This window comes from Lynx canadensis, chromosome E3 (assembly GCF_007474595.2).
Source record: "Lynx canadensis isolate LIC74 chromosome E3, mLynCan4.pri.v2, whole genome shotgun sequence".
In the NCBI taxonomy this organism is placed as follows: Eukaryota; Metazoa; Chordata; class Mammalia; order Carnivora; family Felidae; genus Lynx; species Lynx canadensis.
Window position 1 is genome coordinate 37871372 of NC_044318.1, and position 27119 is coordinate 37898490.

At 53.6% G+C, this 27119-nt stretch overlaps 1 protein-coding gene across 2 annotated transcripts in view; it reads right to left on the reverse strand.

The window, feature by feature from the left end:
* Positions 1-27119, reverse strand: part of LOC115503970 (protein sidekick-1) — a 157966-nt gene that overhangs the window by 125333 nt on the left and 5514 nt on the right. The window contains exons 4-6 of one of the 2 annotated variants that reach the window (XM_030300555.1): positions 22807-22905; positions 16718-16909; positions 13886-14007 (exon numbers count right to left, since the gene is read on the reverse strand). In XM_030300555.1, the coding sequence (XP_030156415.1) occupies positions 13886-14007; positions 16718-16909; positions 22807-22905 (413 nt within the window). Of the gene's footprint in view, positions 1-13885; positions 14008-14372; positions 14609-16717; positions 16910-22806; positions 22906-27119 lie in introns of those variants that run through there. The other variant, XM_030300556.1, reaches the window with a different exon arrangement.

Below are 27119 nucleotides of genomic sequence, written 5' to 3' on the forward strand. Positions count from 1 at the left end.
GGGGACTCAGCCCTCCTCGGTTCTCTGGGCACGGAGTACCTCCCGCCCTGAGCTCGCCTGGGCCCCAGGCCCACTCTGGCCTGGGCCTGCCTGACTTTCCAGGTGTTTCCGGGTGTGGCCCTGCATCCTCGCCACGGGCCTCCCCAGGAACGCAGTCTTTCTTCAAACGTTTGCCTTGATTATTTTGATTATGTGCTTCCATTTATTAAGCGCTTAATAAGTGTGAGTGCCATGCTTTCAATGCACTGCTACTCCCACCATGCAGCAGGGTGCCGGTGACCACAGTCGGCCGCCAGCCAACGCTGCGGACTCCCCTACGCCCATCAGCCTGGAGCCTGGCTTGTCACCAATGCGCCTACGCTCCTGCTTTGGCGCTGTGCTCTGCCAGTCGGCCTGTCCCTTCCTGGTCTGGCCTCCAGCCATACGGACCCCACAGGTCCTTACCCGTCCTGCCCATCCTAAAAAGGTCAAGGGCAAAGCTGCAGCTCTAAGTATTTTATTGCAAAATCCTAGTATCTCTCTCAGCCTCCATATTTCCAGGTTTGCTCTTTAACATTCGGGTGGGCTCTTAAAGGGAAGAAGACGCTGAAAATAGTACACAACTCCTACTTTCAAATGCAACGTCTTCATAAATTCAGCCTCCTTCAGGCGCCTGGGTGGCTCAGTCGGTTAAACATCTGACTTCGGCCTATGTCATAATCTCGTGGTTCATGGGTTTGAGCCCCGCGTTGGCCTCTTGCTGACAGCTCAGAGCCTGGAGCCTGCTTCCGATTCTGTGTCTCCCTCTCTCTCTCTGCCCCTCCCCTGCTCATGCTCTCTCTCTCTCTCTCTCTCAAAAATAAATAATCATTAAAAAATTTTTTAAAAACTTCAGCCTCCTCTGAGGCCTGCAGCCGTCTGCTTCCCCTGCACGGCTGGACATCAGTCTCTCTCCTATTTGTCAGAGGCAGGGCTGTATCTTCCCCAGAGGCTACGGTTCGGCAGAGCACGGGCGTGGCAAGGACTCGACCACAAGGAGTGGCCAAAGGTGCAGACGGGAGGCACATCCAGCTGAAGGGAGTGGAGAAGAGCTACGGTCCCAGAATTCTCAGGTCACGCTTGGCCTAAAGCCCCGGGCAGCGTGGGCACGAAGGGAAACACCGGGGCTGCTCGGGCATCGGCTTAAGAGAAAGTCGACGCACTCGTCCACCTGGACATTTTCCCTGCGGCTCGCCGCTGGCAGAGATTCGCTGAGAGAGGCCGTGGCTCGGCAGGCTGGGATGTGCTCGCCCGGGGAGCCGCGCTCACAGGTGAGCCCGCCAGCCGACGGGAAAGAAAACGAAGCCTGGCCGTCCCCTCGCCAGCCCGAGATCCAGTCCCTCGGCAGGAAGTGCCCCGGGAAGCAGAGAACCTCGCTCGGCACCTCAGATTCTTCCAGGGACGTCTCTCCACATGCCACTGCCGTGGACACCGGGGCCACCCGGGGCATCCCTGACGCCCCACCTGTTCCGTCTCCGCTACTCTTTAGTTACCGGGAGACCGCAGTCGGCAGGCGTGTGCTTTATTTTATTAGCCCATAACACGCTCTACAACAGTTCCTTTTAAGAAAATGGTACTATTATGCACAAATAAGCACTAAGTGGGCTCTTCTCCCCTCCCCGTTTTCGGGATGGAAACGGCTTTATCTGTACCACCAGCATCTTCAGTACAGGGGACCTGCTCGAAGCAACCTTTTGAGAAGACTAGATGTTATTTTGGCTATTAGAGCACAGCAAATGGCTGCAGAAGGCAGGGGTCGGCAGGGGTGCCGAGAAGGCAAGCAGGAACGGAGCGGCAAATGAGAACATAGAACATTTGCATTTTCCCCTTCTATGCGCGCCATAGAAACAGGGGAAGAGGTGTTTTGCTCGCTCTATAGTCAAAGGTTACTAATTAAGCAAAGCGTTACCGAACGAGAAATACCTATAGAGCTGCTTTCTACAACTTGAACCCACATCTGAGCATCAGCTTATCACGCGGCCCTTCAATGCATTGCTCCGAGGATCTTTTATCCCATAATTCACTGAAGATAACGCCAAGTAATACGAGCCTCCCGGTGCGCTTTAAAAGCAGTCAGAATCTAAAGGAAACTTTTCTGCAAAGACCGTATGATTGAGAAGTGGGTCAAAGGGAAGAAAACGATGCTCTCCTGCCACAAAGCGTTTGGTATAAGACCCAAATCCTCACACCTGGAAGGCCACTCGGCCATCGCCTGCCACGACCCACCTTCCTGGTTCCTCGAGTCAGGGTGCAGATGCCATCTCCTTCCCGGGCCTCTGCCACCGCCTGAACCGGTGAAGTCTCTCCTTCCCGTGTTCTGCCGGCACCCGGGGCCCCCTAGGAACTCGCCCCCTGCTTCCCGTGTGGTATGTCGTTGAGTGGCCGACTTCTCACTGGACCCAGTGTTCCTGCGTCTCTTTCCTCTCTGAACTCAGGCCCCCCACCAGGCACAGAGCAGCTGTGAGAGGGGATGCTGGAGTCTCACAGCATAGAAAGCCTGGGCTCAGCTTGCATCCGTCCAAAGAGAATTAGGTGAAGAATGTTCCAGAAGCCTTCTCCTATTCCAGCTATAGTCTCAAGGGCCCTGTTGTTCTGAGTTTAGGAAAGTTGGAGCCTGGCTGGCCTAGGGAACCCACCGAGATGTTTTCGCAGAAGCAGCTGGGCCAGCTGAAGCGAGGCTTCGTGGAGGGAACACCACATGGGCGGGCAGTACAGACGAAAGTCAGGGGCACAGGTCAGGGACACGCCTGCAGGCTGGCAGGTACCCGGAAGAGATTTCATTTGTAAAGTGCCTCTTGCCTAGAGAGCAGAGGCACGTGTGTCTTAGAGAAGTAAGTATGACAAAGCGTTCGAATTCTCTAGCAACACCTCAAGATGGGTAGGAATATCTGTTCTACAGACAAAGAGCCAGCGCTGGGTGGCCTGCCTGCAGCCACCGGCTGGGATGGGTAGAGCTAGGATTCAAGGTCCAGGCTCTCTGACCCCCAAGCCTGTGCCATTTGTCCTCAGGTCACCGACCATTTCATCTGGGCACCACGTATTCTTGGCGAACTTGTCCATGGCCTTTCCTGGGGGGTGAGTCGGAGGTGATCCGTGAAAGGTGGTGAATGCCCAGGGTGGCACGAGGAGAGGGTCAGGATGGGGTTTCTGGAAAGATCTCGTGGCCAGAGTCCTGGCCCTGAGAGCGAGAGGAGGGGCTGCAGACCTGCTCTTCCCCTGGAGGGGCCGTGCGAGTGTTAGCAGGTGATGTGGGTGGAGTGGAGTATGTTCTGCCTGGAGCTCCCAGAAAACTGCACCCTGGCCTAGCGGTGAAGTGCCTGCCAAGGCATTTAAGGAGATGCTCATCGGTTCACTTTTCAAGGCACACCCTCTGCTATATGCCTCCGAGGTTAGTAGGAAAGGGTCGCAAATAAAAGTAGGATTGGTTTGGCCAAAAAAAAAAAAAAAAAAAAAGGATATTCATGCTAACCTTTGCCGCACCATTATGAAATTTTCTTGGGATAACTCAGTGTATGTTTGGAACCAGTCCAATGCGTTCAGCCCAAACTGGATTAGTATGACATAAAGCTTGGTAGCGGTCTGTTGATGGAGTCAATCCAGGTGTTTGAGGAAAAGGGCATCTTCTTCACGTGGCCAAGTGGTCACTAGAGAAGGGCACGCCGGCTCTGTGACAGAAGCAATGTGGGGCTCCCAGCGCACAGAGCGGTAAAATGCTCATCGCTTGTCTTCTGTCCTAAGAAGCCCAGGAAAAGTCTTTAATCTTTACCTTCTGGGGTTCGGAACGAGGTTTCTTTATACAGATGAATGTTTACAGTTTAGGAACACTGAAACACAAGCAGTTCAGATAATGCACTTTAGGGGGAAAAATTCTCTTTTGGTTTTCAAGTTTCAACCATCTGTACCACTACCAGAATTGTTAGGCTTGCTGAGTTAATTTTAAGACAGCTTAGAGAGAATATTTGTCAGAACTTCCCGTTCGAGCAGTATGGCAGACTAGATAACCTTTAAGGTTAGCCTCCCACCCCCAAAGCCAGAGCAGGGCTGGATACGGCACAAAAGCTGTCTTCTTAGATGCCCGGCCAAGCGCTCGGGGAGCAAGGGACGTATCTTGAGGCCCACGTCAATGTGACATGTAGCTGTGGCCAAACCCATCACAAAATCTAAGCAAGTGCTGTCTGTGGGAGGAGACGCTCATAATAATTACAGCCTTTAGGGATACAGAAAAACATGGTGGACGTGAAATACTGGACATAATAACAAGTACAACTGGCTCAGAGTGAAGGAATTTTAGAACCCTGTACCACCTGGAGGAAGACGGAGATAATGGCTAACTTTAGATTTTGATAACTTACCTTCGCATGTTACAATTTTAAAGGCAGCTGGTGGGGGGGAGGGGGGTCAGGACCTACATCGAGGCAGCTGGCAACCGACTCGGTTGGGAGGAAGGCCCACATCTAGGGGGATTTGGCAAATCAGTAAATAACTGAAGTTAGTGGGAGCCAAAGAAGGGCTAGTGTCCATGTGGAAAGGGGCGGCCTGAATACACAGGGGGCTCTAAACTGTATTTGGAGGTGCTGGTGAGAACTAGTGATTTTCAGCATATACAGACAGACGCAGAAATAGACTGAGGTGTAGGTGTGTGTGCACCTGAGCATGTGCATTTCCTAGCTCTGGGCACTGAGGAGGCCTGGACACAGTGACAGCCAGTGGCAGTGAGCCCACGTGGTGCCCAGATCTTGGTTTCTAAATACCACTCTCCACTGAAAGGCCCCAAGGTTCCTTGGAGAAAGGGCTGAAAACAAAGAGGAAATAGTACGATGAACCTAGAACACCTAGTTTTGCCAAAAAGCAAGGGTGTACTTTGAGGGGCGGGAGCTTATGGGGAGAACATGAAAACCAGGGGGGAGGGCCTCCCCCCGCCAGTGCGGGAGAGCCGGGGCACCGACCAACGTTAGCAACGACAGCAGATTACAATCTGTTAAGTAAAGTAGGAATCCACGAATCCATTCTGATGTAAACAACTGAATGAATAAATAAATGAGGAGAGAAAAACTGTCTCCTACAGTAAAAAGTCCAATCAATAAATGGAGAAGAAATTACTGAATTAGAAAAGTCACTATTTGGTGCCCTCATTGTACTAATTAATTCAGGCAAGAAATTTCAGTGGATGACAAAACCAGTAGATATGAGCAGGAAGGGGAATGAGATTTTCACAGAATCTCTAAACACCTCCAAACAGAACACTTACTCACTGTGAAGAGGAGGAAAGCGGCTCTACGTGGAGAAAGCCGGCTGACCCCATTTTAATCGTGTGAGCTAAATTAACTCCACCAGTCATGGGGCCTATCAATGTCTTATTAAACCCAACAGGACGCAGTGGGAAGAACCCAGCACCACTTCTGCGACTATCTGACCAAAAATGGATAACCTGACTCTAATCCTAAAGAAATTTACAAACTCGAATTGAAGGGTATTGTAGGAAATGAATGGCCTGTAACCTCTGACACTGCTAAGGTCATGAACATCAAGGACTGGCTGAGGAACTAACCCAGGTTGAGGGAGACTGGAGACTGTGTGACAGCCGGGGGCAGAGTGTCATCCTGGGCTAGATCCTTTCCCACCGAGGACATGTTGGGACAACGGACTGAACTTGTATGGGGTCTCCGAGTGAAGGGAGCTCTCTGTGGTACTCTTACAATTTTTTAGTAGTGCTGCAATACTTTCGAGGCGAATGGCAAATACGAACTTCAGGGCAATCTCGAACTCCAGCTAAAGCTTTTAACCGACAGCTACAAACCGAGCCAGCGAGGAGCACAGCAGCCCAGGGCGCACACCCGGGGAGTCCACCTTTGCCACATGGGATGCTCTCAGACCGACCTGGGGGAGCACGACCCCTGCGGAAAGGCACAGAGCCTGCCCAGACCATGCTGCCCTGGGAGGAGACATGGAGAGGATGAATCACTGTGTCCCCTTTGGAGCCCAGCGCCCAGGGTCCCTGCGGTGGTCCCTGCGGTCCCTGTAGTTTTTAATCCACCGCTCCACCCGGGAAGTTATCACTCACATAGCAATCCCCTCCCCGCCCCACACTCCACTCGCTAAGGCTCAGCCAGGACTGGGAAACCAAGAGGGCCTTGGGAAGACACCCCTGAGGCTCTGGTCTACGCCCAAGTTCAGAGTCAGCAGCCCTGCCTCTCACATCTCTGAAGGGCAATCCAGTCTTTGTGAAAACTGTGGAGAAAATAAACTATTGATCTTAAAAGCCAAACCAACCACCAGAAAAGGCCAGGTTCACTTAAGAACAAGAATACAAAAAATCCTGGCTCCGGACTAAACCAAACGGAAGAGAAACCGTGATCAAGTCGTGTTTATCCCAAAGCTGGAATGGTTGAACATTAGACTATCAGCACACATTGTTACCGACAGACGACAGAGGAAAAACCTCAAATGACTCAACAGGTGCAAAATAATATTTTGATAAAAATAAACTTCTTAATGATTTTTTTAAAATCCTAAAGTACCAGGAAACAACTCCTAGCAAACCAGGTTTAGAACAGAACGGTTTCAATGCAATACAGCTAGCTATAAAAAGGGATGACTGACCAACCGTAAATGTTTTCACGTCGTAATTGATAACACCTTAACAGAATTTCTTGAAAGGTAGTAATAATATAAACGTTGTTCTATCACTGCTCCAGTTCAATACACTACGGGAGGAGCTCCCCTCCCCCGCATCAAGACAATAGATTAAGTACATTAAAAGAAACAAAAAAACGAGAAATGAAGGAGATAAAGATTTCTAAAGAAGAAACAAAGCTGTTGCTTTGAACAGATGATAGGACTTCTCTGTAGAAAACTGGAATAGAATTAATAAAGTAAGAAGAGAATTCTCAAAAGTTTCTGGCCATAAGGCAGACTGGCGGCTTAGAGCCAGTCATTAAAAGAAGAAAAATATTCAAAAATCAATTGTGATTCTACAGGCCAGCAGAATGTCAAAAAATGTAATTAAAATTACACACACATTAATTAATCCTCAGGGCGATCTTGTGAATAGTACTACTGTCCTCATTTCACAGATGAGATTAAGGCTCACAAAGAACTTAAGAAATACGTCCAGGATCACAGAGCAGGGAGAGAGGGTGAGGAAAAGGGGGGCGTCAGGTCTGCCTGATGCAAAGCCCATACTCTTTCCACCGCTGTTTTCAGGTGCACTCACTGCCCTCGATTTTCCTGCCTTTTTCAGAGCAGAGCGAAGGTAGGAATAGAGAGCCCAGGGCTTTTGCCAAGGAGAACACAGCCGAGAAAAGTAGATTTAAACAAATGGAAAGACGTATCATGCTCCTGGACGGAGGACTCACCATCGACAAGAGTAGCCAGAAAGATCCGAAACAAGTCAAGCGGTGCGTGTGCAGTGGCGGGGGTCAGGAAGACCTTATCAGATACGAAAACGCATTTTAAAGCCTCTATAATTAAAGAATGTGGGATTACTGCATGAGTAGCCAGACTAAGAGAATAAAAAGTTCAGAAATGAACCCAAGCGCATATGGGAATTTAATATTACAAATCAGGAGGAGGAAAAAAAAAAATCACGGGCACTTTTTATTAAACGGCTTTGAGATAATCACAGAGTTATTTGCAAAATTATAAAAATGGATTCATACCTCACTCCACACATAAGGACAAATTCCAAGCGCTTGGGGAGCTAAACGCGAAAGAGCAAGTCGGACAGTGGCGGCAGAAAGCGAGGTGAGGTCCTTTATCCCCAGAGGGTGGGGAAGACCCTTCTCTGACTGACAACGCAAAAGCATGCAAAAAATGATTGATAAATTAGACGCGGTTTTTTCTTTTCTTTTCTTTTTTTTTTTGGCATGGTGAAAATTTATATACACAGCTGATGGGAGTACAAAATGTCCCAACAAAATGTGGCGATTTGCTAATGTCCAGAAAATTTACACAGACAGTCACTGTCTGATGTAGTAAGTCTGCTCCCAGGAATCCACCCCCAAAATTCAAGATGATTGTGCAAAAGGCTGAAGACCACCTTAGTGCAGAATAACACCCCCACCCCGGGGAATCCCACACCGTCATTCCTGGGACCTGTGCGTATGTTACCTGACCGGGCGAAAGGGACTCTGCGGATGTGATTAAGGTTAAGAACCTTGAAATAGGGAGATTATCCTGGATTATCTGAATGGGTCTAGTCTATTCACCCGAGGACTTACAAGTGGCAGAGGGGGACAGGAGGGTGGTCACAGTCAGGAGATGGGAGGAGGAGGAGGAGGAGTCGAGGAACGAGAGAGCCTGGACCGGTCACGGTTGGCTGGGAAGGTGCAGGAAGGGGGGCCTCGGGCCCAGGAACACGGTGGCCGCTGGAAGCCGGGGGTGGTGACGGTCAGCTGGGTTCTAGGACCACGAGGAGGTGGATTCTGAAAACCCCTGAACCGGAAGGACACGGATCCTCCTCTGGAGCCTCTGGACAGGGACGGAGCCTTGCCGACATGCTGATTTTAGCACAGGAAACCCACACTGGACCTCTGGCCCACGGAACCGTGACAGAGCGCGTGGGTTTTGGTCATCGCTTAGGGCAGAAAAGGGAGGGCCCCGCCGGCGGAGTCAGCCAGCGCTGGCACACCGGCACCGGGGACAGCTGCGTCTGCGCCAAGGCCCGACGGTGCACGCGGCCTCCCGGACCTGCTGTTAGGGGGACAGAGCGGCGTGCAGCCTGCTGCGATCGGAGTAAGAGGGTGGGGCACAAACGCGTGTAGCTGCTTATGTTGTGGAAAACAGAAAAGGATAAACCGAAAACCTAATATGGGGTTTTGGGGGGACAGAAAGAGGAACGTACATTTCTCCGAATATACCTTTTTTATGGTTTTGACTCTGAGCTCTTGCAAATGAGTTACACGTTCAAAAATAAAATCGAACTTACAGTGTGTTAGCAGATTTTTTAGAAAATGATTTTTAAAGAAAATTTAAAGAAAATATTGAAGCAAAAAGAACAAAGCCAAACCAGACCTTGAAATGAGTGAACCTAGTTTTGTATTAAGTTGATGACTCGACCAAACAGGGAAAATAACTTAGAATTCAGAATTTTGACTGTAATCTGTTGTAGCATAATCCTGTCCAAGGACAAATACTTCAACTGCATTCGGGACTCTTATTGGGAGTCGTACTGTTGAAATTCTATTTTTGAAACTCTTTATACAATAGTAGGATAAAGAAAGTAAGTAATGATGCTAATTTTTCTAAAAACAATTTTATAAGAAAGCTATTTCAAGTGTAAATTCAAAGTTAAAGCAATCTTACATTTGAAGTGGAAATACCAGTATGAACTCATAATGCTTCCTTTCTCTGTACCCTGAAAAGACCCAGAATGCCCAGCTGGAGGCAATGAGCACCCCTCTCCCACCCTCGGTGCCCAGACTCTCGTCTATAAACGCCATCTGACCCTAAAGGAAACCAGGTAGGGATGACTCCACCTGAGCTGGAGCTGTGCGTAAGGAAGGCACAAGACGATCCCGGGACATCCTGCTGTACAATACCATCAAGGACTGGGATCTCCAGGTGAGGAAGCTCAGAACAGGAAGGGCTGCCCACTGGCCAAGATGCGTCAAGTTTAGGTTCAAGAAGAATAAGGGCTGAAGGCGACTGAAAGCGCACGGAATACAGTTTTAAAAATTATGCTTTCATATTGATAATTCAGGAAAAGTGACAGCAGGGGGAAGGAAGGGAGGAAGGGAAGGAGGGAGGAAAGGGGAGGGAGGAGGAAGGAGGGTGGAGGGAAGGAGGGAGGAGGAGTGGGAAAGAGGGGAGGGGGAGTAGAGAGGGAGGAGAAAGGAGGGGGGAGGGAGGGAGAAGGAAGGGAGGAAGAAAGAGGGAAGACGGGAGGAGTGAGGGGGAGGGGGAAGAGGAAAGGAGGGACGAGGGAGAAAGATGTGTTTCACACTGGGAGTAAGCGGGGGACCAGTCCCTTACTGAGACTGGGTTCAGGAAGAGGACTCGGCACTTATCCTGCATTCAGGGTGACAGACCTGCCTGAGGGACGGACAAGGGTCGTGCTTCTTTTCAGATGAGAGAAAACCGCTAAAGATCTTAAGGGAATACTGATTTCAGGGCAGACCCTCGACGGCTGAGACTGCTAACTAGGAGGCTGACAGGGATGCACAAGCACAGGGACAGGCTGCCCGTCAGTCTGGTGTCCCCGAGGGCGGGACGGGGGCCACTGTGTGTCCCGGCTGCCATGTGAGGTGACCGGCCGCACAAGGGGGAATCCACAGCAGTCTGCCCTCGTCCACGGTTTCGCCTGGTCCAGAGGCGGGTGACCCTCCCCCTGACTGACACACGTCACAGACACCGTCATTCCTGCTTCCATCCGGTCCTGGGGCATCTTACACCTCCTGTGACCACCCAGAGTGGCGGGGGGGGGGGCGGGGGGAGGTGGGTTGGTGCGGTCAAGTGTTTTGGGAGACAGTCCACATTCACATGACTTTTCCTTCAATGAATTGTTATAATTGTTCTATTTTACTGTTACTGTTGTTCGTGTCTGACTGCACCTAATTTATAAATCAGACTTCATTGTAAGCATGTACATCTAGGGAAAAACACAACATATACAGGGGTCGGCACTGCCCCGGTTCCAGGGGTCCATTGGGGGTGTTGGAATGCATCCCCGAGGATATGCTGGCCAGGGTTTTGGGGTGAACTTCCAGTGTGCAGGAGACATGGGGCCAAGGAACAAGTGACAGCACAGGGAGGTGAAGCGTGTCCCTCCAGCGTGGGACACCCAGGCGACAGCTGCCTGGGACTCGTCCACGAGGCACTGGCATGGTACCACAGGAGGGCTCTAGATGAAGGGTCCAAACCTACAGAGACAGAAGGCAGACTCACCCTTGCTGGGGATGTGCAGGGGGGAGGGGGAAGAGTGCCGGGGGTCATAAAGGGCGCACAGAAACCTCTAGGGGTCATGGGTTTGCTCATCAACTTGACCACGGTGAGGGTTTCGTATTCAGAAGAATACGTACAACTAAGTCAAAACTTGCCAAACGGTACGGTCTAGAAATATCCAGTTTATTGTATGCCAATTAAAGCCTGATAAAACTATTAAGAAATTTCTTTAAACAATTTAAGAGTCATGACAACCAAATGCATACTGTCAAGTCTGTGTGGATCTTGTTTTTCATCAAAACCATAGTAAAAAGATATTCTTGGGAAATTTGAACGTGGACTGATTATTAGATGATAATGAGGAATTTTTAATTAACCTTATCAGGTGTGATAACCGAATTATAATACTGAAAGTATCTATGTTTTACTTTTATTTTTATAAAGGCTTTATTTTTTTAAGTTTATTTATTTATTTTGAGAGAGAGAGAGAGAGAGCGCGCACGAATAAGCTTGCAAGAGCTCCTGGCAGAGAGAGAGGGAGAGAGAGAATCCCAAGCAGGCTCCATGCTGTCAGCAAAGAGCCCAATGTGGGGCTCGATCTCATGACCATGAGATCATGACCTGAGCCAAAAATCAAGAATCGGATGCTTAACTGACTGAGCCACCCAGGCGCAAGTATCCACATTTTAATGTAAAGTTTTTATCAAAGGAAATACAGACATGCACACAAGTGCACCAAGCACGGGCGCACACACAAGATGAACACACGTGTATAGAGCCCAACTCCAGACCGAGCAACACCAGCAGCATTATGGGGGCTCCAGCCCTGCTGTCCCCCAATGGAACTGTAAGACTCCAAGGGGAGCCGGGATTCCAATCCCAAAAAGTACTTCTTCTTGTTCTGGAACTTTACATATGTGGAATCAAACAGTATACACTCGAAACACAAGTCTGGCTTCCTTTGCTCAACATCATGTTCATGAAATTCATCCACATAATAGTTACACGCACCTACACTTTAGAGACATGTGCTAGAAATCTGGCGGGGAAACGGTGTGTGGTCTGAGCTTGCTTTAAAACGCTGTGGCTGAATCAAATCAGCACATTGTACACCTTAAACTCAGACAGTGACATATGCTAATTACATCCCAATGAAACTGGGGGGGGAGTGATGATAATGGATAGATGTGTGTGTGTGTGTGTGTGTGTAATTACGTATATGTGTATCTATGGGTATATAAAGAAGTCAAACTGCCTAACCAGATTAGCTGCGAACATTACCATTCCATACACAAACATGACCACATAATTCTGCATAAATGACTTCACATAATACAACTCCTACTACCTTTGATCTGCTCGTTTGCATTTAATAATATGTACGGGAACACCTTTCTATGTCAGTAAGTCAACAAACGTAATCTTTACCATTATTTTTCATAGCTGCATTTTATGACATAAAAGCATTAAAAAAAAAACAGCTCAGCAACAATAAAGAGGGGGACTACATGAATCTAGGTAATAGAACAGATGAGTCTAGGTCATGGGTATATGGGAGTTCACTGTGTTACCGTCTTTCCTCTCCGGTATGTTTAAAATTTTTTATGTTAAAATTAAAGATGTGGTCGTGGGACAGCAGTACTGAGCAAATGTCCTGTGGCAGAGAAACTGCTCCGTGTCCACCACATCGTTTCCTCCTCTCGGGCACACTGAGAGCCGTCCCAGACCCCCTCACGTTAAACTGGAGCCATGCGACTGAATTCTGGTAGACAGAATATGGACAGAGCACTGTGATCCCCGCTGGCCCCAGAGGCATGAAGCGAAGCCTCCGTCCGGTGAGCCACCACATCCCTGTGGCCCCGCCGAGCCTCACGCGCAGGCCTAAAGCTGGGAGACCTGCATCCGTGGCATCCCGGGGTGCAGCCCTCCCGTGGGCAGTGATACAGAGGGCACCACGTGCTCCCGCAGGCCTTGCCCAGCTATTTCTGAGGGACCTTGAGACCTAGAATTGGTTTTCATGAGATAGAGTGATTTTCTCCCATAATTTCTTCTACGTGTTTTAAAGTTCGCTTTCATCATCTTGATTCCCCTTCACTGGGGACCTGCTATTTTCAACTTGACGTGGGGGGGGGGGGGGACTTTTTTTCCTAAGGAAATAATTGTTGTGGTCTCATTTATCAATGAGTCCCAACGAGCAGGTTTGGGCTTCCAGAATCCTGCAGAGGTTTTCGGAAATAGTTGCTTAGTGAAAGCTTTGAGGATCTGAATAGAATCTGTTCCCTGATCGACGGCCAATTTGCAGGAGTGACTTATCTCGCAAGAGGGCAGAAGCACAGCTATGAGTGTCGCTGGGACTTTCCTGCAGACAAGAATGGTCCGGAGACGTTGCTGTTCCCATCACTTGTCTCTTTAGCTTTTTACCTCCTGTTCTTGCTGGGACATGGAACCGTGGCCTGTGTGGCACTACCCCGTCTCCGGGACCCCGTGTGACCTGCCCTCAGGCCTCCCTGCTGGGTCCTCCACTGCGATGTGCACATTCCTTTCCCAGCACCCTGAGCATCTTTCTCCCAAGACAGAAACCCCTCCTTTTCGTTTTACTGCCTGGGACAAGCATGCTGTCCTCACGGCACGTATTCACGCACGCGTACATTTGGTGGCTAATTGTTACATGGAATTAAAAAGAAATAAATCAAGGAAGCTATCCAATTGGGTACCTATTTGGAGCCAAAACTTGAATGTGAGCACTGGCAATCACTCCTTCCGTGGCCCACAGGCTCACGTCCCTATCTCCTGTGTCCGTCCACATCCTGCCCCCAGCAGCCTGTCGTCTCCAGTCTCTTGTCCTGCAAACACGACCACCTCCCCAACCGCTGTCCCGAGGGTCACCGCACTACTGACCGGTCATTCTTCAGAGTCTCCCACCGCCACACGCAGGCCCCCGTGTGGCTCTCTGGAAAGCCCTCCGTCCGCTTCCGCGAGCGCGTACCTGTCCCTCTACGATCCACCTGGAGATGGACGTCTTCCCGTCGTAGCCGGGGCGGAACTGAAGTGTGGCTGAGCGGGGGCTGATGTTGGAAATGACCAGGTTGGACGGGGCACCAGGGAGCTCTAGACAGAAAGGACAGAAAACATGGAGAGGCGAGGTTCTGAGAGCTTAGGAAACGCATCAAATGTGTCAGCAAGGACACGGTCTCAAGACGCCCAGATTTGCTTTCAATACCCCTAAGCGAGAGGCACTGCTTCCCCGGGACGTGACCCCAGCACGATCCTTACTTTCCTAGGGCCGCCCATCAGGCCCCACGGCCTCTGCAGCGGGGCGAGGACACACGCGGCCCCAGACGATAAACTCGGAAGGTGGGACTTACTCGTGTCTGTGCACAGCCGGTAATTAACAGCTACAGGCTGAGGGAAGTAAGCGTGAGCGGATGTCATTTTTCCTGGCCCCAGAAAGAGCACAGAGACCAAACACCCACCGTCTCTCTGGTGAGGACCATGAAGCCGGGGCAAGCGGAGCAGGGCGGGCGGAAGACAGCAGGTGCCGTGTATCACTGCCAGGTGCGCGGGGTCCTGAACCTTAGGCTCCCGGGTCCGGTTTCCAAGACAACCACATTCGGGTGAAAACGCAAGGCTCTCCCCACTCTGCCTGAGTTCAGTTGCTCCGGCAACGAAATGGGGGGGGGGGGAGACACACTCCCACCCTGAGGTGACGTGGGTCTTCGGCCTACTCACCGAGTGGAGACCCTCGGGCAGGCTGCTCCCCCAGAGAGCCGGTCCCGCTCAGAAGCGGGATACCGTGAGTCTGAAATATGGGCTCTTATCTTGGCAGCACAAACGGGGAGGATGGGGGGATGGGGTGAAGCCGACAAGGACGCCGTGCAGGCAGCAGAGGCGGTGGGCAGCCCGCGCCGTGTCCGAGGAACATGTCGCGCCGGCGGGGAGGGGGCAGGGGGCTGCAAACCGGGACGAGCATGGGGACGGTAAGGCCGTGTGAGCGGTCAGGACAGCACTGGCACAGGCAGGGTCCTCAGGACCTCAAGGGTCCTTTCCGCGTCTAGTTTCATGACTCTGAAGCAGGAAGTGTTTAAATCGAAGGACAAGTGACTCTTGTCTTTGTATTTCTCAGCTCGCTGGACTCTTTACGTGGTGCTCCAGACATTTAGTGGCTGTGAGCTTGAAGTGCATGAAGCGGAGCACAGTCCTCCAGCGTGATGTGACGGTGGGTGTGAGTTTGCTTCCAGACAGATCTCCAGGCCCTGGACCCGTGTCCAGCGGCAGGTGAGTTCACCAAGGTTAACTGGCACAGCGGGGCCCTCTCCCTGCGAGTTCTCTCTCCGTGGTGCCTCCGGAGGTCCGTAAGGTGCCCGAGCCGACCCAGGGGGACCTGGTTACACGTGGTGATGCTCCCCAAGTCGCCGTCCGTCGCTGAGCGTGAGACAATTCTCACACATCCAGCGTCCCGCCATCATCGCTGGTTATTAGGGCGTTAACAGTATCTTAAACGTGTGCTGTGGGAACGGGCTGTTGATGGCGAAGAAACGAATCTTTCTGGCAGTCAAAGACTGCTGTCTTTCAAAAAGCAAACTCATTTTGTAAACGCCTTTAAGAGACGCCTGGAAGCGCGGTCCCCGACCACCTGAGCACCTGCTGCAGAGGCAGATCCTCCAGTCCCGCCCCGCATCCGCGGGCCCCAAAAGTCCCTGGGATACGCTGTGGGTGGCCGCGCCGACCCGCCAGCTCGGAGAGAGGGTGCAGTGATCATGTATCTGGGGACAGAGACTGGCTTGGGGACACCTGCCCAGCTGGCAGAGCGGGTGGCCACTGGCCTCTAGAGAGCGTCCTACGAGGTCACGCTGCTCAGAGGAGAGGAGACACCGTGCCCTCCTCCTTCATCGCACCCAACTGGGAGTGGCGGCTGCCGAGCTCTCTCGTGAGCGTGGCCCCTGTGAGGAGAATGCGCTCTTTCCTGGGCGGATTTCTTTTTTCACTCTATCCATTTTATTTGCTTTGCGTCCCTTCCAGATTGCGCGTCCCCCTTCCAAGAAAGCGGCTGGGTGTGAACACGGAGTGGGAGGCAGAGGGAGGCGGAGGGCACGACGAGGGGACGTGCAGACTTCAGAGGGGGCTTCAGGGCCTAACCCTCGAAGACCAGCCAACACGAGGCAAACTGGCATCTTGTGAGTGGCCAGAGACTGACAGCTGGAATTACAGTCGAACCGAGAGCCCACAGCACTTTCCCGCGTTCACTTGTGTTTGTGAATTCCCAGGAAAAACATGTATTTTAAACAGAAACTTTAAGATTAGAGAGAAAAGAGTTGAGTGCCATTCTCCAAGGCTGGAGCAAGCGTGCTGCATGTTCGGGAAGATAATTGAGTCCCCGGCGCCTGGGGACGCGTCTGCCTCTCCCTCTGTCTGCAAGATCTTTCCTCCCCTGCCGCCACCTCCAACTCCTTCTTCTTATCTCCACCCAAGTCTCCATTGTGTAGTTCGGGGAATGAAGTTTCATGCTTCCTGTTCTCGGTTTCCACACCCACATCTCTCACCGTCTTCCCTGCAGGCCCCGACTACCGTCTCCCTGGAGGGCCGCACTCCGCGGCCAGCTCGCTCCCCGGGGCGGGATCCCCCCCACCCGACAGCAGGTGCTGGCAGACGGGGCTGACTCAGGCCACAGGGCCCGCTTCCCACCCCACCGCCGGCAGGAAGCGGACACTCCTCTCTTGAAGGTCCCCGGCGGCCGGGACACGGAGCTGCCTTCAGCCCCGGGCGTCGGCGTTCTCTGAGGGCAACGTCCTCAGACGAGCGGCAGCTGGGCTCTACTGACCTGGCGGCACTCCGGAAGAAATGGTGGACGAGGTCGCCAGGCCGGCCCCCGCCGCGGTGACGGCAGCCACGTCGATGGTGTAGGTGGTGAGCGAGGACAGTCCTTGGATTTTGTATTCGTGAGTCGTGCTGTTGAGGGTGTGGGTGAGCCGGGAGCCGTTCCTGCCGTATACCTCCCAGGAGACCTGGTAGCCTAGGAGCAAGAACAGAGTTAGCCGGGCCTCCCGGGAGCCAAGGGCGCGCCAGATGCGCTGTGTCTGAACATCCGCCACAGCACGGGGGGCCGGGAGGACGCGCAGCCTGCCCAAACCCAACTCCGAGTCGGGCCCCTTCTTCTGCGGCCCAGCGCCCCCCCCCTCGCCCCGGGCCCACAGTACTGTCCCCGCCTGCCCCCCCCTCCCCCGCCGAGACCCAGAGGGCTGCCTGGGTTTGGCGACCTCAGCCCCCGAGCTGGGTGGGTGGCGGAGACAAGAGTGATGGCCGCCAGCCTGCTGCGCCTGATTTCAACTCTTGTCAAAACGTGGATGCGTTTCATCAATATTTCCATTTTCGTAGGCTGGTATTTTCATTATACCCTGCTCTAAATCAGGAGCTAGCTCCTGGGTTGCAACTAATTTGTGGAAACACTGCCACTTTCTCCCTCATGAAATGATTGATCGACGCTCTCTCCTGCACAAAGTGCTTTGCCTAAAAAGTTCCTCTGGGCCCGGGCGCCACTTCTACTGCTCCCCACCTTCTGAGCCTCCCGTTTTCCTGGCGAAATTTCTCCTTCCCCTGGACGCCGTTCCGTCTGGGGCGGGGGCCGGCGGGGGGCTCCAGATTACAGTTTAGTCAGCCTTGGATTCCACCGTGATTTTAGGCTCAGGGAAACAAAGCCTCAGCAAGATCCTGAATCGGCCCCCCGTGGAGGGGAGTTTATGTGATTAGGGACCCTTAAGAGCGGCTCCTGAAGAGGGAGACAGTGATGGAGAGCGCTCCCGGGCCCCCCGGGGAGGGGAACCACCGAAAATGCTTGCTCTTCTGTCTTTCCAGTCAATAAACTCGGGACACCAAAGCACTGAGAGGAGTCTTAAAGCTCATTCTGATGAAGGCAATAAATATAGTTAGAAACTCGTGCTTGCAGGTAAATAAGAATTTAGAGAGCATCTTGGGACTTTAATATTTCGAAAAAAAAAATTAATGTCAGAAGCTGCTGCCTGTCTGCAGTCCCACAGCCCGGGGGCTCCGGGGCACAGACACCAGGCCTCCCAGCTGGGCGGTGCCGATCAGGCACCCGGGGCAGGAGGGCAGCAAGGGGTCCCGGCCACTGGCCGCTGGGTGCCTCTGCGTACATCACCTCCGCCCGGGCCCCTGTGCTCCGCTACACCCATCTGGGCTGTGGGCTGCCTGCCCGCCTCCCGCTAGTCTCCCCTGCACAGGGCCCCACAGGTGACGCCCCACCCGGCTGCCCTGCTCCCCCTACACCCCAGACTCTCTCTCCTCACCTCCCGCCCCACATCCTGCCTCCCTCCTTTTCAGCGCGCCAGGCCAACCCGTTCTTTTCATTTTGTCAGTTCGGAATTTGGATCTAATTGTACGATTAAAAATCAAATTACTGGCTTCAAACACACAGTTCCTGGTGTTCGGAGGCGTCCTGAGCACATCAGTTCATCTAATCCTCACAGCGGACCTTCCGGGTCAGAGCCGTCGCTACCCCCTTTACGGTGGGGAAAACTAAGGGGCAGAGAGGTCCGTGGGCTTGCTGGGAGCGGCCAAGGGTTTCTATGGCTGGCCCGGGGCTGCGTGCTTCCCCACAGAGCCCCCCCGCCCCCCCGCCCGTGCACGGCCCTGTCGCCGAAGCCCTGACCCTGGCTCCACCTGGCACGTCTCTGAGCAGTCTGATGGCCGCGTCTTCCCTGAACATATAGCAGGAGGCGTCGCGAAATGCTACGGGCTTGGCAGTTCAGACAGTTTTATCCGTTTCAAAGCTGTCCTTCGTCAAACTTCATGGAAATACGACATGTTGTTCGTCATGGCAACCTGGAGCCCAAACCCGATTGGAGTCCTCAGTGGGGGGGCCTTGTTGGAGTCCGTCAGCATCACACCTGGTCGCCGGGTGGGCCACGACCCTTGCGGATGCAAACGAAACCGAACGACACTCATCTGCTCAGGAAGGGCGCGGGAAAGCTCGGCTGTGCCTGGCGGCTCCGGCCCGGGGGCGTTTCACCTGCTCCAGCCGCGAGAGGAGGCAGGAGGGGCCGCCCCTCCGGCGCCCGGCGCCTTCAGCGGGCCTCCTACCTGCTCCGGATGCCGCCTAACGGAGACGAACGGCCGCAGGAGCTTCAGAAATAATTTTCTGTTGATCTGAAGTAAATTCTCTACAAGAGAGCAGTACATCCAATCACAAGCTGTCTGTCTGCATCCTGGCCCTCATAAATCAGAGTTTACGCAGGGAGAGTGGAAGATGCTGGAATTTACAATAAGCGCAATGGGCAATTTGCTCGGCGGGCAGGCCGCCCCTGCTCGGGGCTGCCTTCTCTTTCTGGCTGCGAATTGACTGGGAGGCGGATAAAGAACGGCTTCCTCCGGGCGTCTCGGCCACCGAGCGCCCCACGCAGAGGACCACACCGTGCCGCTGTCGTCGGCCCCAGTAGCAGCTGCACTGACAGGGAGCCTCCAGAAGGATGGTGGGTGGCTTTGGAGGCCGGGTTTCCCCACAAACCAGGCTTTCCTTTTGCTGCACTTGGCGAAATCCTCCCCCCGGAGCCCGGGGCAGACTCTGTGTTGCTGCTGGCACGCCCCCCGGGAGCCCGGTCGAGGGAGGGTGCTGACCTGTCAGGGCAGCGCCGCCTGGGCCGGGGAGGGCTTCACCGAGGGCAGGGGTCACCGGGGAGGTGACTGGGGGGCCCGTGCAGTGAGGCCAAGGAAACCACGGCCGTCGGGCCTCGGCTCTGCTAGGCCCTCTTCCTCCGCAGGCCTCCCCAGAGCTGCAGGGACCCGGGCACGCTGTAGAGTTTGCGTGGGAAAGGGGACAGCGCAGCCAGACAGAGCGAGACGGGGACCACGTGGCTGACAGGGGAAGCGGGGCGTCCGCCCGTGGCTCTGAGGTCACGGCGGTGCCAGAAAGCACCAGGACGCCAGCAGCCAGGAGCTCCGATGGCCAAGCTCCGTGCTGAACAACACGAGGCTGCTGCGTGTAACCACAGGTATTTGTTTAAATAAAATACGAAAATGAGTTCGTTAAGCCCTATTAGCTGGCGAGAACAGATGATCGTAAATCGCGAGTACTGGCAACCACGGGTCAGCCGGGGACGCCGGCTCTGCTTGGTGACTTCGTGCGCCCGCCGGAAGATTTACACCAGGAGCGAGGTGTGGGGTGCGTTCACAGAGGACGGGGCGGGGGCCAACTGTGTCTCTGTCGGAAGGGAAGTCTCCGGGTCCATACGTGTCCACCACGGAGCCCTGGCCAGACTTCTGAGACACGGTGGTCACAGGGCCCAAGCACAGAGATGTGGACACCTCGCCTCTGAAGTCGGCGCTGAGCACAGCCTCGTTCCGGCCACAGGACTGGAGCCGACCCTGAGGGATCTGAGCCGGACGCCCTTTGCTTCCGAGGGCAGTCGTCCTCTGTGCGCTTCTCCCCGGCCCTGCTTGCTTTGCTTTTTCCTCCCTCTGTGTGGCAGAAAACAAAGTTCACCTACACCGGCTGCTGCTGTCTACGAGGTCCTGCTCTGCCCACCCACACTCTGTTCAGTTTCTTCGCTCCAGGCAGCAGGAGGCCTTTGTCGTTTCGCAGTCACACCTGCGATCTGATGGATGCTGAGGGGACTGCCGGATACACAACGGATCTGGGCCCTGCTGTCCAATTTCAATAGTGACTCTTCCCTTTTCCTGGAGTGACAACGTTGCTGACAGGAGGCATTTCAAAACGTTAGCTCCGAGGGCAGAACCAGACCCACAGATGTACCCTGGTCGAAAGTCAGGGTTAGAGGCCGCATCGGGGCCTGTGTGCCCTCTGGGACGTGGTCTAAGCACACCGGTCTATAGGGGCCTCTGGCCGAGCTCAGGAGACAAGGTAGTGTTTTGTGGACAAGCAGGAGAGGTTGGCACCAGGAAGTTTCCCGACTAACAGAAGGGAACAGAGGAATTTAGGGTAGGAAGGCAGTCCCCAGGCTATGCCTTAGGGCACCCGGGACACTGCCTGGAGCCCCAGAAACAGCGCGAGGACACAGTGATGCTGGGTGCCTCCCACCTGTGTCCACAGGGGACCACGGTTCTCAATTTCAGGACCACGGCATGCCGCATGCCTTTGCCCACATCCTGTCTTTGCAGAGCTGGGTTTCTGGTGGTGTCGGCGATACAGAGGCAGGTAGGCTTCCATTAATTTCAAATTCAGCTGTTGAGTTGTTTGCATATAATTAAGTTTTTTGCACCAAGTGACCTCATCCAGAGAGCTGCCAGGTGTGTGGAGACACTTGGTGGGAGCCCATGACCCCAGGAAGACGGGAGCCCCGGGTCGGGGTTAGGAACATGGTGTGAACCCCACCGCCGTCACACTGAGGAGGGAGAGGCTAGAACACAGACACTTGTCCCCCCGTGCCGGCCACGTGACCCTGGGACGTCGACACCAGGGTCTCAGACAGGGGTTGTAAGAGGTGCTCTGTGTGCTTGTTCCAAACTAAACAGGATCCTGCAATGCTGAGGTGCCTGCCTGTGGTAAGTGCCCGGGGTCGCCACTGCTGCTGTCTAGGACGTGGCCCCGAGGCCGGGCAGCGGGGACGGACGTCACTCCTGGTCTCTCCAATGCACGGCTAGCATGAGCGGGCTTCTGGAGTGTCGGGCACAGGAGGGCCTCCGTGGGCTTCTGCAGGCGGTCAGGCTACAGAATTATCCGCTAAGGGGCAACGCGCTCCAGGTTCGTCAGAATTATCCGCTGAGGGACAGGTTTGTCACAGATGCACAGGAAGGATGGACACCACTCGCTCAGGAGCTGGGTCCCCCTGAGGCCTCAGGGTCCAGGCTTAGAGGGCCGAGGCAGGAGCCCCAGACATGACAGGAGATGCTGCAGGCAGAGTCCCAGGGCGCGTGGCCGCGCTGTGGGGACACGAGTGGCTGGCTTAACATTTCACAAAGCGCTCAGTAAACGGAAGGGGCCGGTGGCGGCCGCAGCTTTGGATGGTGCTGCGCGCGGCCGCCCGGGGCCTCCTCCCTACGGCCCCACGAGGGCTGAACCACTGTCCAGACAAAGAAACGGAGGGTCTGAGAGGTGAACTGAAGCCCTCAGAGCCCCTGAAACAGTGGGACACGGTCCTTTCCATCTTTACCTGAGGCCGAAGCCTGCATGGCTGTTAACCAAACCCAGAACTGTTTTTTCAAGCCAAGATTTAAATTAAGCCTGAACCTAAAAGGTGAAGCCTCTTCTATACGAAAAAAATCATCAAAGCCCTACAAAAGACAAACCGCTCCCCAGAGACGCCTGAAGTCAGAGAGGAGCCTGTCTGAGGGCGGGGCAGGCTGGCTGCCCCTGTCAGCTGGGGTCCCCCGAAGGCCCTGTACGGGGGGCCAGGGGCAAGGAGCCTGAGCCAGGACACCCAGACCTCCCCGTGGGGCTCCCGGGGCCCTGGCTGCTGCCGGATAGCAGCGTTTTAGTAGAGGGTCTGCACACAGTGGACGTCTGGTGCATGCCTGCTGAAGGAGGGCCCTCTGGGCCTCAGCGTCCTCTGAGAATCCGTCATGATATTGGCACCTACTTTGCCGCATCACCTCGAGAATCGAGGGGGACGGTGTGTGTGAAGGGATGTGCCACAAAATGCCGATTCCCCCGGATCAAAGCCTCTAGAGGTTCGTTAAGAGAACGCAAGGAGGCCTGGCCTCTGACTCGAAAGCTGTGGCCCACAGAGAAATACCCCAAAGGAGGTGGGGCCCCAGGGGCATGATCTCGGGCGTGGCGACCAAGCCCTCTGCCCTCTGCCGATGGCCAGGTGGACACGTCCGCTACCCAAAGAGGCCGCCAGTGCACCTCTACCCGGAGGGCTGTGCGGGTTATGGCCAGGCCATCTCCTTGCTGGGACACAGTCTGCATTTCCTTTTTCAGAAGACAGGGACACTAACCTGTAATAACGCCATTTTTTTCCAGAGGCTCCTGCCAGCTGACCTTGAGGGATGTGTCCAGAATCTCCGTGAAACTCAGATGTCCCACAGCTCCTGGTTCTAAAAATAAGTTAAAAACAAAGTCGCCTGTTAGCACAAGAGTCCCTTCTCTTTGGGTCAGATTTGTGTGGAAAGTTCTAACCCGGCAAGGGCAGCCCGCAGGCCAGAGCCGAAGGAAACGCCAGTACAAATCCTGCGGGGGTGAGGGATTTCGAGGTGGAAGGTGTCCGGGCTCTGGGCACGTAAATTATTTTGCTCAGTTTCGTCCCAGCCACGCCGAGAACCCAAGCAACGGGCCGAGGGAGAATGCCACACTTCACTCTCCTTCTCCTCGATCTGATCTAATGAGAACCACCAGGCTGGCTGGGTCCCGACAAGCAGCCCCTGGCACCCGGGCGTCCGGCCTGTGAGGGGCCCTGCCCTGTGCAGCCGTTCTCCTGACACCAGAGGGTCGCGGGGTGGAACAGCGGCTTAACGAGCAGCCGACTGGACTCAAGGCCCATCCCCGACGCAGTTCCTCACACTCTCTAGTCTTCGTTTGCTGCTCTGCACAACGGGGACAATAAAAATAACTCCCTGGGCCAGGCAAATGTGAGAATAAAGCTGAATAAAACAAGGAGAGCAGCTTGCAGGGCCCTGGCACAGAAATGCTGCCTGACACCGGCCGCTATTCTCAGCTCTGTGTTGTCCTAGTATCCCGACAGTCATTTGTGAGAGGCACCCAGACAAGAAGTCCCGGAGCCCAGCGTGAGGTGAAAAATCCATGGTCACGGACCCTCAGGGCCAGGGACCCCTCGCCCGCTCTGCAGGGGCTGTGGCACGCAAGGCCCGGAGAAACAGGAGGGGAGCCGGGAGGAGCTGAGGAAGCCAGTCCCCCAGCACAGGCCCCCACCCCCGGGGCGGGGGGGAAAGCCGGTTCCTACTGAGCTCTCTGCCCCACATGGCTCCTCCAGTCAGACCCCGAACGTGCCACACCGAGATCTTTCTAGTAATAACACAGTGCAGTATGTCAAGCTTAAAATAGGAGAGCGCGAAGTCATGGGTGATGCGTGTTGGCCGTCCGGCCAGAGAGCAGAGGAGGCTTCCTTCGGAGAAGCCTCACCCCCATGCCGGCTATGGCCAGCCTCGGTTGCAGACGGCGGATTCAGAACGCGGTGCTCGGCTGGTACCTGGACAAAGCTTCCTAACACAACTTGTAATTTGAAAAAAAAAAAAAAGAAAAATGGCAACAGCCTCGGCAGATACACTTATCTGGGTGGAACTTTCAAAAGACTTTTTACGGATAAGCTCAAACACTGACAAATGCCACTCTCTGAGCAGGGAAGACGGTAAAATAGAACGGTTGTCGAAATGCGCTCATCTTCCTCCAGTTTTGAGTTTCCAGAAAGACGTTCTGATGGATTTTTGAACTGACTTCTTTTTTTTTCAATCGATAGAGCAGCAAAGAAAGCTTTTTGCTCCTTTTATATTCTCAGTGTTTCTGCTTCTTGGATTCCTGCCCAAATATGCTGTCCTCCAGCTCCGCTGGAAGCAGCTGGCAATGTCTGGGCTTAAAATTTATATTCTGTTTCCTCTTTACTGTGTTGCCCACCCTCCCCTCCCCAGCCCCCAAGTTCCCATCGCGTGGGAGCTTTGTGGAAGGGGGCCTGCTGGCTGCTGAGCTAAGGGAGGTGCCGTCAGCCAGAGAGCAAGGGAGGCCGTCCCTACGGCCCCCATGGGGCCAAGCTAGCACCTGACCGCCACCTTTCCGTGAGACAGTCCACATTCTGAATAGGAAAAACAGGCTCCTTGCCTGCCTCCCCCCCGAAAATTGAGACTCCGTTAAAAAACTCTCAAAAGATGATATCACTTCCAGTTTTCTCAATTCCCAAGAAAGAAATGTCCAATTTTTATTTTACCTACTAATGGTGGGTCTAAGTGCATTTTGTGTTCTATTTCCTGGCCACAGAGCTTAATGGGATGTTTCCCCGCCATTTCTGTCCACTAACCAGCAACAATTGGGCTTTCTTTCTTTTTTTTTTTTAGTGAAGAATCGAGCCAGGAATTTTCTCTCTTGTTTGAAAGGAGTCATCTTCTGCCACTTTGTGGGTTTTTAAAAATGTTTTTAAATTTATTTTTGAGAGAGACAGAGCATGAGGGGGGAGGGGCAGAGAGAGAGGGAGACACAGAACCCGAAGCAGCTCCAGGCTCCGAGCTGTCGGCACAGAGCCCGACGCGGGGCGTGAACTTGTGAACCATGAGATCGTGACCTGAGCCAAAGTCGGATGCCCAACCGACTGAGCCCCCCAGGCACCCCCACCACTTTGTGTTTTTAATGAATATTCTCTGGGAAGAGAGGTCTGCTACCCAGCTGGACCTGGCTGCGGCTTGAGCAGAGACAATGCCTTGCCTCTTCTGCCAAAGAATGGAAACGCGCACATAATGGAGAGCTACAAGGGGGATTCTCGTCAAGCGTGTCCCCCGCTAGCTCCCCCCCCACCCTGTCTACACACGTGAGGGGGCTGTGCTTTCCTACACGAGTGCAGAAAGTACCCTTCATCCAGGCAAGGCTGCCTCCTTCTCTGAGACCCCACACGGGTCCCCTGCGTGTCCCCTCTGTACCCTCAGTCCCCAAACCTACAGGTCCCGCGTGACTGGGCTAGAGCCCAGTGGCTTCCCCCTTGTTTTAACCCCCGCCCCACAATCTGCCCACCCGATCCTTAGAGTGACTTCATGTGCTTAGGTGGCTTTAACTGCCTGGGATCTTGCAGCACAGACACTCTGGGGTAGAACTGATTTCAAATGTTTCCATCTGTGCATAGACCACATATTCAGTTACGTTCCCTAACTCTTTCTCGGAAAGTAAGGTCACAATTGCGAACTGCCAGCCCTCCCCAGTCCACTTCAGATGCCCCTCCGCTGCCCATCGGCCACATGGGCCCAGATGCCCCACAGCCACTGCACACCCGGTGTGTCCCAGTCCAGCCCCGCGTCCTCACCCCAGACCACTTTTCCACATCTTCACTGCTGGCTTCTTCATCGACAGTCACATAAACTCAGCATGTTAGGCCATCCTGGGTGATTCTTTCCACCCCTCTATTAACGAGTCCCCCTGTATTAATGAGCACCCAAACTCCCCGTGACACGTCTTCAGGATCCATTGCCCCTGGTCTCCACAGCCTGGAGGTGGGCTCTTGTAATTTCGTGCCTTCTTCCCAGCATCCTTCACCCATACCTCCAGTCCAACCATCACAAAACCCCCAGACAGAGCTTCTAGAACTACAGATCTGTTCAAATAGCACCCCTGATGGAGAACCTCCTGTGGTTCCCCAATACCCAGAATGTCTTTGTCCAAGTGCCTGAACTTAGCGGTCGAGACTCTTCTGGGTCAGCCCCCAGCTAGTTTTCCCAGCTCATTCCCTCCGCCACCCCTGCCCCGTGCTGCACTGCAGCCACACCCAACACGTCATACCCTGTCACGCTCGCACACTCTCCTTACCACTGTCGGTTCTATTTCTCCTCCCTGGAGTGGCCTCAGCCATTCTCTGCGTGAGAAGCTCAGCTGTCAAACTGTCACCTCCTCCACAAGACTTACCCCACACCCCACCTATTTTCTGTCCCTCTTTGCTAGGCACCTGCAGCCCCTTCCCCAGACCTCCCTCCTCAGTGGCACTGGCCTCAGCCACGTCCCTCATGTCCTATTAGGCCGTAAGCTCCAAAGGCAGAGGCTGTGCTGACTTATCTTTGTAACCCTTGCGACACCCAGCTGGCTACCTCGCACATGGTGGGCATTCCACAGACACGTGAATGTTAAGTGTGCAGACTTGTTTCTGTGTGGGACAGATGGATGAATGAACCAGTCAATCAGCCTTTAATTATGATATAATTACAGTACAAACAAGACTTGATGAGATAGGCACACATCCTTTTTTTAAATGAAAGAGCTAAACGCGATCAACGTTCTCCTTTAATCCTAAACTCTGAGGGCGGGGGGGGGGGGGGGGGGGAGGGCTGCATAACATTTGCAGCTGAAAAGCAGGTTCCACAGAAGAATGCACATTATTCTTTCCAAGCACTTGCGATGAAACATTTACCAAGACTGACCATGTGCTGTGCCATAAAGCAAACTTCAATGAATTTAAAGGAATTGAAATTGTACAAAGTGTGCCTTCTGACCATAATGGAATCTAGCTAGAAATCAGTAGCAGAAAGGCAACAGGAAAATCTCCAAATACAAGGAAACTAAATAGTACACTTCTAAATAATTCGTGGGCCAAAGAGGAAGTCTCAAAAGG